This window comes from Triticum urartu, chromosome 1, assembly GCF_003073215.2.
Source record: "Triticum urartu cultivar G1812 chromosome 1, Tu2.1, whole genome shotgun sequence".
NCBI classification, from domain to species: Eukaryota; Viridiplantae; Streptophyta; class Magnoliopsida; order Poales; family Poaceae; genus Triticum; species Triticum urartu.
In genome coordinates this window covers 541,315,735-541,327,669 of record NC_053022.1, presented here as the reverse complement: position 1 = coordinate 541,327,669, position 11,935 = coordinate 541,315,735, and the positions used below count along the sequence as shown (strand labels likewise).

Sequence of the window (11,935 nt, the reverse complement as noted above, 5' to 3'; positions counted from 1 at the left end):
TAGTAACTTCGGTTGAAACTCTTGCTCGCACACATATACTCATGTACTATCTTGCTTAGATGTAGGCACATGTCTAGGGGGAGCTAGCTCAACTCATGAGCTATCTTATCCTAGAAGTGCATAAAACAAACACAATCTTTCACATAAGCCACTTTAGGTGGTACTTGTGCTTCAAAGATGAGTATTGGTCTTGGGCCCAAGGTTCATATCTTCGCGGTGCCATACCAAGTAAACTCAAACATGGTGGCCTCGGCCACCTCCCTTGCTTGAGGGTTTTGTCCATGTTTGTTTCATGTGTATGGTGTGGTGTTTCTTTTTTGTTGGTTGGTTCTCCTCGCTTCTTTTTGGTACAAGTGCTCCACATATACCCTTTCCATAGTGATAGGACTTCCCTCGCGGCGTGTTCAGGAACGTAGACCGAGTGCCTTATGAAGTAGGGGTAAGAGTATACACTCAACCCTGTATCTAAAAATCCACTCATGTCAAATTTCCTGAATACCCCGTGCGCACGGGCCTGTACCATGCCCACGGGTTCTGTACCATGCGCACGGGGCTCACTTAGCCCGTGCGCACGGAGTCTGCGGTTTCTGGTCCTAAAGAGGTGGGGCATGGGGGGCTCGGGTTCATTCCCACCCATTCACCCCCTCCACTCTCCAGGAAGCCTCCAGCGCCGCCGCCGTCGCCTTCTCTCGCCGGAGCTCCTCCGGGCCTTGTCGGAGTTCTTCCTCCATGGATCTGGGTCCTGATGGGGTCCTCCTCTGGTTGGTCCTCTCCTCTTGTTCCATCTCCTTGAGTTCCCCCCTTTTGTTCTAGCTTTAGGGTTTCTTTGCTCCCTAGATTCGTTTGGCCTCAACTAGTTCGTAGATAGAAGTCTAGTGCGTAGATCCATTGGTCCCTCTGCTGCACCCACTCTCGGAGCTCTTCCTGGTAGTGGCTGCCGCTGGGAGACCCCCGTGTCCACGGGGTGTTTAACCCCCGTGCGCACGGGGGCCCATGCCCACGGTCCTGTACCGTGCGCACGGGACCCCCGTGCCCACGGGGTCAAACTCCCGTGCACACGGGTTATCCAGGAACTATTGCCTAGACTTTTGTCTATCTCCTTGCCAATTACCTTGCACTTGTACTCATTTGTGCCTCGTGCTTTGTGTTGTTGGGTTTTTGTGTGTGTTTCAGACTCCGCTGACAAGAGGTCTGAGCTTCGTCGCAAGCGTGCAAAAGGAGGTTCAAAATATTTCACCATTGCTCGTCGTCAGCCGTCTGAAGGCATGGATCAGGGGTCTAGGACAGGTCAGGGCCGTGCTCGCCGTGTAGCCTCAAAGCGGCCCGTTGTTGAGGCTTCCAATGAATCTGAGGAAGAATATGAATCACAAGATGATGAGATAGAAGAAGAAGATGATCGTGATGAGGAAGATGAAGAAGATGATCGTGATGAGGAAGATGAAGAAGATGATCGTGATGAGGAAGATGAAGAAGAGGGAGAGGAGTCTAGTCCGGAGGAAGCCACTCCGGGCAGGCATGACCTCCGGAATATGCCTCTTGTCAAGTGGACCAAGCCACAGATCTGGGCTGAGAGACAGAACCATCCGTATGTTAAGGCCACGAGTATGGGAATGGATCCCCGTTTCAAGAATGGATTTCAGCAAAGAATCTATCATGAGCTTCTTATGACCAAGTCAAAGAAGTTTGCTCCTCATAAGCAAGTCAACACTGAGAGTTTGCGCGACAATGATCATCTGTATCCCGGTGTGTACTCCGCTCTTGGACGATTGGGTCTGATTCCGTTTGTCACCTTCAACCACCCCTACAATGAAGATCTTGTGATGCAGTTCTTTGCCACTCTGCACTTCTCCAATGATTCTGCTCACACCCTCACATGGATGTCCGGAACGTATCAGTGTTCAGCTCCTATAGCAAAGTTCTCCGAGATCATTCCCTACCCATTCATGGATGAAGAGACTGTTTCTGATGAGTTTGGCATTGTTCGGGAAAGTGGGCAGCGCACTAAGGATGAGATTGCCTTTGCTTACAAACAAGAGAAGTCGTTTGTCACTGGGTCAATCAAAGACCTCTTGCCCCTCTATGACACCATGCGCCATATCCTGCGGTATACCCTCACTCCAAAGGCTGGGGATTCCCATAACATTCGAAGCTACATGCTTGATGTCTTTGTGTATCTTCATCAGAAGAAGAAAGTGGATGTTCTGGATTTCATGTACTACGAGTTGCGTCAGTGTGTTCAAGAGAACAAGTCCTTGATCTATGCTCCTTTCATACAGGCGTTGATTGAGACCGTCTGTCCAGCAAAGTACATTGCGAGCTTCAAGACTGCTGTTCCCAAGCACAACTCCAACTGGATCCCAACTGCTCCTGCTCCCTATGTGCCCATCAAGAAGGGGTGCAACCCTAGGCCTGAGGATCGTGCTACTTACACTCCAGGCATGTCCTCTACTGTACGGATCCCTCATGGTAAGGCCAAGTCTGTTGGCTCTAAGGCCATCTTTGCCAAGGGAGAGAAGAAGTCGTTGTTCAAGACCTTGAGCAACATGTTCAAGATGTGTCAGTAGATTCAGCGTCGTCGGATCAAGGAAATCAACAAGGAGAAGCTTGTTCGGCGTGAGCAGAAGGCAGCACGGGCTGCGGCTGGTGAGGAGATCGGTCCAGGTTCTGAGGACGTCGACAGTGAGGCCACTGCTCGGTCTTTCCCAATGGCCGGGTGGCGTTTTGATGATGATGATGCCTCGAGTGCTCCTCCTTTTGTCTAGTGGGTCTCGTGTCGCCATTTGTCTCCTTTTTGTTGTCTTGATGACAAAGGGGGAGAAGTGGTGTGTGTGGTGGTGTGTGTTCGTGAGTGTGTGTGTTCGTGGGTGTGTTGAGATCTCAAGCCTCGTGTTTCTCGCTGTTGGTTGGTTTTAGTCGGCTTGAGATACTCTTATTTCCTTTCCGTCTGTGTGGTTGTGAGCCTCTAGCATTATTGTGAGACTCTAGCTTTATTATTGAACCTTGCTATTATCTTCGTATGCTTATCGGGTCTCTCATTATTTGCTCACCACACTGTGTCATGAGATCTAGGCACCGTTATAGGTTTATTTTGATGAATCTCATGACTTATCAATAATGATCTTGGTCGAACCTCCTATGGGTGTACTAGATGCATTCTTGTTTTCGGGCACACATATAGGGGGAGCTATCATGATCATTATTTGTTCCATGGCCTTCTATCTATTTATCCTCTTTGCCATGCTCTAACCACGTTGTCATCAATGCACCAAAAAGGGGGAGATTGAAAGTGCTAATGGCACTTAAGCTATATTTTGGTGTGATGACAATGTGGTTAGTTGAACTAATATCGGTTGCTAAAGTTTATCTCAGGTTATTGGTTCTAAACGCCCGCGATGGAGATGTGCGACCCCCCATTTCAAAAAGGACAAAGGCGTGGTCTGTCGACGCTTCGAAGGTTTAGTTTTGGTTTGCTTAGAGTCGTAGGAAAGACCGCACTATTAAGAGGGGTCTATGTGGACAAATGTTGTGTGGGAATGCTTTTGCCGAGCCTTACTCTCTTACCCTTCCCACTCCAACCACCTCATATGAACCTAGTGTGTGTGCTGTGGTACTCAGAAAGTTGCAATAGTAAGTTACTGGGTACCCCGTGCGCACGGGGTCTTTTGACCCCCGTGCGCACGGGGTACTGGGTAACTCTCTGGGTACCCCATGCACGGGGTCTTTTGACCCCCGTGCGCACAGGGTACTGCGTAACTCTCTGGATACCCCATGCGCACGGGGTCTTTTGACCCCCGTGCGCACGGGGTGGTGCGATTGTCTCTGGATACCCCATGCGCACAGGGCTGACTTAGCCCGTGCGCACGAGGTCCAACGGGCAGAAATCCCCACCCTCACATGAACACTATAAAAAGGCCTTTCTTCCTCCTCCAACCCCTAACCCTAATGTCTTGTTGAGCTCCACCATTGCTACACCCCATTTTGCTCAATACTCTCAATCCCTCCACCCAAACTTGTTAAAACTTTGGGGATTGGGAGAGCAAGACCCGATCTACAATTTGACCAAACCAAATCGCGTTCCCCGCAACATTTCTTCCCCATTGACTTATTACTCTTGGAGCTTGGGCTCCTAGGTGGTTAGAGGTTCCTCCGGAAGCTTCCTTGCTTGTGGTGTGCTCCGGAGAAGTTTGTAAAGGTGTGGTGGTCGCCTTCAAGACCAACCCCGAGTGGTTCGAGGCTCATCCGTTGGGGTGACTCGAAGAAGAATACGGTGAGCCTTTGGTGGCATTCCGCAAGCTTTGGCTCCGGCACCGCTCCAAACGGAGATTAGCTCTTCCCCAAGGAAGAGTGAACTTCAGGTTAAAATCCGCGTCCTCGTCTCACTTGTGGTTAATCCTTTCCCGCACCTTTCTTTGTTGTTGTATGCTTGTTGGCTTGCTAAGTAGTTTGTTGCCTAGCTTTTCTTCTTGGAGCTTGCTTGCCATATAGGTTGCATTCACCTAGTTGCATATCTAGTGAACTCTTTTATCCGCTAAGCCTTAAAATCTACAAGAAAGATTAAAATTTGTAGTCTCCTATTCTTGGGTGCTTGGTACCCTTGAGCTTGTTCCTCTTGGGTGCTTGGGCGCCCTAGACGGTTGGTGGTGTTCGGAGCTCAATCATTGTGGTGTAAAACTCCGGGCAAGCGTCGGAGTCTCCAATTAGGTTGTGGAGTTCGCCCAGAGCAATTTGACGGGTTCCGATGACCGCCCCCAAGGGTTGCCAAAGTGTACGAGTTCGGTGACCGCCCCCAAGGGTTGCCATTTGTACGGGTTCGGTGACCGCCCTCAAGGGTCCCTTAGTGGAATCACGACATCTTACATTTGTGCGAGGGCGTGAGGAGATTACGGTGGCCCTAGTGGCTTCTTGGGGAGCATTGTGTCTCCACACCGCTCCAAACGGAGATTAGCATCCGCAAGGGTGTGAACTTCGGGATACATCGTCGTCTCCGCGTGCCCTTTACTTATGCACTTTACTTTGTGTTAGCCATCTTGTTCTTGGTCATATATCTTGCTATCTCATAGTTGCTTATCTTGCTTAGCATAAGTTGTTGGTGCACATAGGTGAGCCTAATTATTTTAGGTTTTGTGTTTGACAAATTAACCGCTAGGTTTATTCCGTATTTGTTCAAGCCTAAACCGTAATTATTTTAAAACGCCTATTTACCCTCCCTCTAGGCGACATCCACAATCTTTCACATAGCAGCCTCAATATATCCAAGATCCATTTTATTACTGAAAGCATCTCATGAAGCTTGTATAACTTTTGGAAGAACAAGATCCCTCTCCCACATGATCTCAAATTGGTGGCACCTCGTATGCATAGGGGACTCCTGAAAAGCCCAAATCAATTAAGAACATAGTTCCAAGGTATCTAAAAAAACCTAAATTTGCGAATCTACCCTTAGTGTGGCTGAGAAGTGCTCAAGTCAAGCATTTTAGACCACGTGAGATGGCTATCATTCACTCCTGGCGCACCATAAACACACGTTGAATGCCATAAGAGATCTGAGTCTGAGGTGCAATCAAGAGCATCAATACAACGATCAACTTCATCTTTAACACCCATCATCAAAGATTCATGCCAACACAAAGCTTATCGTCCGCTCAAGCCATTATCATCAACACTAGAAAAGCTTCAGAGTCCAATTCGTCATCTCAACCTTTTCATATTTTATTATTTCTGCCTAGTCTCATAAAGAAACACAATCTCGAGGGAATGCGACTGTAGCAAAGTCACGAGCACACGAACTGTCCGGGAGCCCCCCCCCCCCAGCAGTTCTAGCTGAGTAGATTCATTGGTCTCGGTGGCGCTCCTGCTGGGAGGCCACCATTACTAACACATTTTTTTTTATTTTGTTGTGTAATTGAGTTGCCTTGGTCCTCTTGAGGTCTTGTTTAGGCAACGAGCTAGGCGGCACCACCTGACCGGATCCATGTAACACAAGTTGATTGTCAGCACCTCCACTTGAACGGGGAGGAACACTCGAGGAAGCATTATAATAGAATTAGTCATCATAGGATTTTTTGAACATGATCTTCAACATTTAAAATTAAGCGCTGCCACTGCCAAACTTTTCTGATAGGATGTGGCTAGATCTCAGTAGACTCAGACTTACCCAAGTCTAATCCCACAAAAAAAGACTTACCCAAGTCTAAGTCAAGTGACATAACATGTGAGTAAGAAAAAAAATAAAACTAAAAGAAAAAAATTGCACGGATCTTCATGTAAGATCCACAAATATAGCATCGACCGAGACTTAGCAATCCCATTTCTAATAATGTGGATTCTTAATCTCCCAGCAATATTATTAAGCACAAATTGACTTGTCAAACATGTATAAAATCATCACATCGCCTTTTTTTTTTATAATTGGTTCAAAATTTTTAGTTTGATATTTCTGTAACTTTCAGAGTTTTCATGTAATATTCACATAGCAGAACAATAACATCGGAAATCACACCTTTTTTCCACGCCTAAATCATATCATAATGTAGTTTTCTCTACTAATTTAGTATCCATTTTAGAGGAAAAGACTATCACACGCAACGAACGGTGGCGATCTTCCCATCCACCATCCAAGCGCCACATCTCTGATCCTGCAAAACCCTAGCCGCACCTTCCCCAGACTATAAAGCCTAGCCGCACCTTCCCCAACCCTCACCCCCTCGCCGCCGCCGCCGCCACCCCCGCCACCCCCGCCCCCCAATCTCCCCGCGGCAGCCATGGCGAACATGCAGGAGTCGCTCGGCCTGGTGGGCACGATGCGCGGCCACAACGACGTGGTGACGGCGATCGCCGCGCCGATCGACAACTCGCCCTACATCGTGTCCGGCTCCCGCGACAAGTCGCTGCTGGTCTGGGACCTCACCAACCCGGTCCAGTCCCTCGGCGACGGCACCGTCGGCACCGACTACGCCGTGCCCTTCCGCCGCCTCACCGGCCACGGCCACTTCGTCCAGGACGTGGTCATCAGCTCCGACGGCCAGTTCGCGCTCTCGGGCTCCTGGGACGGCGAGCTCCGCCTCTGGGACCTCTCCACCGGCCTCACCACCCGCCGCTTCGTCGGCCACTCCAAGGACGTCATCTCGGTCGCCTTCTCCGTCGACAACCGCCAGATCGTCTCCGCTTCCCGCGACAACACCATCAAGCTCTGGAACACCCTCGGCGAGTGCAAGTACACCATCGGCGGCGACATGGGCGGCGGCGAGGGCCACACCGGCTGGGTCTCGTGCGTCAGGTTCTCCCCCAACATCCAGCAGCCCACCATCGTCTCCGGCTCCTGGGACAAGACCGTCAAGGTCTGGAACCTCACCAACTGCAAGCTCCGCTCCACCCTCGCCGGCCACGGTGGCTATGTCAATGCCGTCGCCGTCAGCCCCGATGGCTCGCTCTGCGCCTCCGGCGGCAAGGACGGCGTCACTCTGCTCTGGGACCTGTCCGAGGGGAAGAGGCTGTACCAGCTGGAAGCCGGCTCCATCATCCATGCGCTCTGCTTCTCGCCCAACCGCTACTGGCTCTGTGCCGCGACAGAGGAGTCTGTCAAGATCTGGGACCTCGAGTCCAAGCATGTCGTGCAGGACCTCAAGCCAGAAGTCCAGGTCTCCAAGAACCAGGTAACCTGCTTGTTTTCCTTTTCCTGGATCGTTAACCTGCTTGTTAGATCTGCTGTGATGTTTGATTATGATGCGTCACTGGATATTTGCTGGGATAGTTCCATTTTGGCCAATCACAACATGACGCCCCTTGAAATTATGCAGTAGGGTATCTTGCTAGTTAATTGTACTGCGCAACTTCATGGCTTGTTGATAATTCGATATCACTAATTATTACATTGTGATGAAAGTGGAAGTGATTTTTTTTTGTTTCAGTTAATATGATAATGTCTTGGTTTGAATCATAATGTGATTGGCTTGGCTTAGCTTGCCTTAAAAGCTTTCATGTTCTTTCTGCTCACATGAATCTAGGGTTGAACTTAATTACTCCTTCCGTTTCTAAATATAAGTCTTTGTAGAGATTCCACCATGGACTACATATGAAGCAAAATGAGTGAATTTACACCCTAAGATGTATCTACATACATCACTATGTGGTCCATAGTGAAATCTCTACAAAGACTTGTATTTAGGAACGGAGGGAGTAGAAATTTATGTCTTGTCTTTATTTGTCTTTATGCTCGCTTGTCGTACACTGAACTGTTCATGGTAGATACCCTTGTGATCTATAATGTATCAACTGTCTATGGATAGATACCATGTTTTAGTACCGTGTGGTTCAAATTTGCTGCTGTTCAGTTCCATCTTGAAGCTCCATAACCAAATTTGCAAGTGTAGCAGAAGCATGATGCTGTCATGTCCAATTTAGTTTGTTTGTTTACAGATGTTTGTAAAATGTGTTGAAATCATTCTTTTTAGTGATCTGCACATCTGAACATTGCTGTGTCTTGTTGATCCTGTTTTACTGCTACCATGAATGTAATTTTGTTTCAACAGTTTATATTGGGAGCAATTGTGTAAGTATTTGTTACACTGTCTGCAATCTGTATAATCTTCTGTTGGAGAGGATCTGCACTATTGTATTCTCCATTAGCTTAACAGTCTACTTGAACCTACTTTATGACTTGTCATTTTTAACATGTGTATTGTTACAACTATGTAGATGCTGTACTGCACAAGCTTGAGCTGGAGCGCGGACGGAAGCACCCTCTACACCGGATACACCGACGGAACCATCAGGGTCTTCAAGATTCAAGCCGGGTTCGCCGGGTACGCGTAGGAGTCTTGCTGGCCGAAGAGGTTGTAATGCCTGTCAAGTTTTTGACTGTTCTGAGGCACTTGGTCTGCCTGGTACTTTCAGCTTGAGTTACTATTTACTTTCTGCTTAGGTGATTTGTTGATGAGCACATTATAAGGTACTATGGAAGACGATCTGTTTCGCACCAGGGTTTTGCTTTTGACTGCTGCTTTCAATATACTGCAACTATTTAGCCGTGCCTGATCGTATTTGTCTTTGCGGGTTACTGGTTGTCGTTTGCGTTGCCCTTGTGAGTTACTGATTGTTTGTGAACTGTGGAGTGTTGTTTTCCGGTGATCCCCTTTGTCTTGCAGCACTTGTTCAGTGCGCTTTGCATGGAGGAGCTAACATTTTTGCCCTGTTATAGAGTACCGAGCGTCTGCTCCCTGTACCATTTCGCTCTCTGCCTGATGCGCCGTGAAGCCTGTGAATGCTTAGTTTGGATATACCGCCACTATTTGGCCTAGTTCTATATCTTACACAGGTTGCATTTATCTTTATGAATTATTACTGTGATTTGTTAGGAAAATTTGTACGGATTCGTGTTTTCCCTGGAGGTGCTCCCTCCGATACGGCGGGAGTAACAATTTTTGGCCCTGATCTGATCTCGTCCTACTAAAACTGCTATTCGTGCTAAACTGAAATCAGTCAGCTGAAAATTTCGTTTAAGGTCAGTCGATTCTGTGAACTGTTGGATGTAAAAATCAATGTCCCACGGTCTTTCTTCAGCCTCTTGATGCATCTCCTTTCTTGAGCCGCCAGCCGGTGGCGTTCCCGCATCGCCTCCCTGGAACCACTCCCCACCACCGGCCTCTGTCGCCCCAGCCGTCCGCCCCCTCGCACCACTGCCATTCCCAACCCAGTGATGGCGAGCCCCTTCCTTCTCTCCAGCGAGGTCCTCCCTTCTAATGTGTGCCAAACTGATTCGTGATACAGTTCAAATCGACTATTCTCATCAACTTCGAGTCTCTTCCCTCTGGTATGACTGTCATCAGCTCCTCTATAAGAAGAGCTCATCTTGAGTGTGATTCGGATCAAAACAAATGGACGGAGCCTCGTTTTGCCGAAGCAAGTGTAGGCTGCACAATGTCTTGAGCACTTGTTGCTTAACTCGCTGTACCCTGTGAGCATCTGTCGATTAGCAATTGCCCTCTAGTTATTGATTATACCCCGTGGAAGCCCGAAGCATGACTCGAGTTGGATTAGTCACAATCTGTCACCTCCGTCTGACATCATCCCTTCCCGATTGCGAATTTCTCAATGCGTAATCAGTCTCTTCGCCATCCACGCAACCTCGCCGTCGTCGACCAAATCAGCAGCCTCGCGTGCCCACGACCAGGTCCATGTCCAACGCAGCAGAAGCAGGCGCTCCATTTCCTTCTCTAGCCAAGTAGCAGACGCCGCGCTCCCATTCCTTCTCCCTCGGCAAGCACCACGCCGGTGCACCTGATCCCAGAGCGCAGCCATGTCCTCCCTGTACAAGCAGCTGGGCCTGGGCGCCGCCGGCTCGCCGCTCACGGCCTCCCACCTCCTCATGCTCGTCCTCGGCGCCGGCTTCCTCGCCTTCACCGTCTTCGTCGTCCACCCCAACGACTTCCGCCTCCAGTCCTTCTTCTCCGGCGGCTGCCCCGGCTCCCCGCCCCACGACGCCGTCCTCTTGCCGGTCAAGCACGCCGACGCCACCACGCCGGCCAAGGCGCCGGTCGAGCACCCCGGCGTGCGCGTGCTGATCGGCATCCAGACGATGCCGGGCAAGTACGAGCGGCGGCACCTGCTGCGGACCGTCTACGCGCTGCAGCTGCAGGAGCACCCCGCCCTCGCCGGCGCCGTGGACGTGCGCTTCGTCTTCTGCAACGTCACCTCCGCCGTCGACGCCGTGCTGGTGGCCCTGGAGATCATGCGCTACGGCGACATCATCGTGCTGAACTGCGCCGAGAACATGGACGGCGGCAAGACGTACGACTTCTTCGCCACCGCCGCGCGCGCCTTCCCCGACGGCGCCTACGACTACGTGATGAAGGCCGACGACGACACGTACCTGCGGCTCCCGGCGCTGGCGGCGTGGATGGCCGGCGCGGCGCGGGAGGACGCGTACCTGGGCCTACAGATGCCCTGCGACCGCGAGAACTTCTACCCGTTCCCGCCCTTCATGTCCGGCATGGGGTACGCGCTGTCGTGGGACCTGGTGCGCTGGGTGGCGCGGTCGGAGGTCAGCCGCCGCGACCGCGTCGGGCCGGAGGACATGTGGACGGGGCGGTGGCTCAACGTCGCCGGCAAGGCCAAGAACCGGTACGACGGCGCCCCCAGGATGTACAACTACCTGGGGAGCTCCCCGGCCAACTGCTTCCGGCACGGCTTCCGCCCGGACACCATCGCCGTGCACATGCTCAAGGACGCCGGCCGGTGGGCGGAGACGCTCGCCTATTTCAACGCCACCGCCGCGCTGCCGCCGTCCGGCCTCTACCACCTGCCTTGAAACGGTCCTCGTTTTGCTTCTTGGCTCGACCCGGTCGGCAGTGTGCGTTGAATTTGTGCGGGTGGTTGTGGTTGTTGGATAAGAAGAGGATAATTTGACACGTCCATTTGTACGTCATACATTGATACATACATTCATGGTGTCTGTCCAGTGCGTGTATTTCTTTCATAGTACATACTCACTTCGTTTCTTTTTTACTTCACATACTAGATTTGTTTAAATTCAAACTTTATAAAATTTGACCAAATTTATATTTAAATATATGCCATAATGAATCTAATGATATTACCCGCAAAAAAAATCTAATGACATTGATTTTGTATTGTGAATGCTAACAATTTTTTGCATAAACTTGGTTAAACCTTGAAGAATCTGACTTCAGACAAACCTAATTCGCGGAGAAAAAAAAGGAGGGACTACATACTTTCATGGTGTTGGTACCTCTGGTGATTCGGGTTTCTATACACGTCTTCTCCTTTAATATATGATATACACGCGTGTGCATGGTGTTGCTACATTTCTTTTGCCCCACAACTCTTTCCTGATAAACAATTCAACGAAGTACATAAATTGATATCGTCCAAAAAGAAAGTCAACATACGCAGTGAAGTCTTGTTAATCTCTTCATGC

The 11,935-nt window shown here is 49.9% G+C and overlaps 2 protein-coding genes across 2 annotated transcripts; both read left to right on the top strand.

Moving 5' to 3' along the window:
• Nucleotides 1-6,701: 6,701 nt before the first annotated feature.
• Nucleotides 6,702-9,030, top strand: LOC125527977 (guanine nucleotide-binding protein subunit beta-like protein A). Its single transcript, XM_048692495.1, has 2 exons — nucleotides 6,702-7,652; nucleotides 8,695-9,030. Exons 1-2 carry the CDS (start codon nucleotides 6,762-6,764, stop codon nucleotides 8,809-8,811), a joined length of 1,008 nt encoding a protein of 335 aa, XP_048548452.1. The 5' UTR covers nucleotides 6,702-6,761; the 3' UTR covers nucleotides 8,812-9,030.
• A 401-nt stretch (nucleotides 9,031-9,431) lies between these two features.
• Nucleotides 9,432-11,455, top strand: LOC125527968 (beta-1,3-galactosyltransferase pvg3-like). Its single transcript, XM_048692486.1, has one exon. The coding sequence runs from the start codon at nucleotides 10,295-10,297 to the stop codon at nucleotides 11,303-11,305; it is 1,011 nt and encodes a 336-aa protein (XP_048548443.1). The 5' UTR covers nucleotides 9,432-10,294; the 3' UTR covers nucleotides 11,306-11,455.
• Nucleotides 11,456-11,935: the final 480 nt, after the last annotated feature.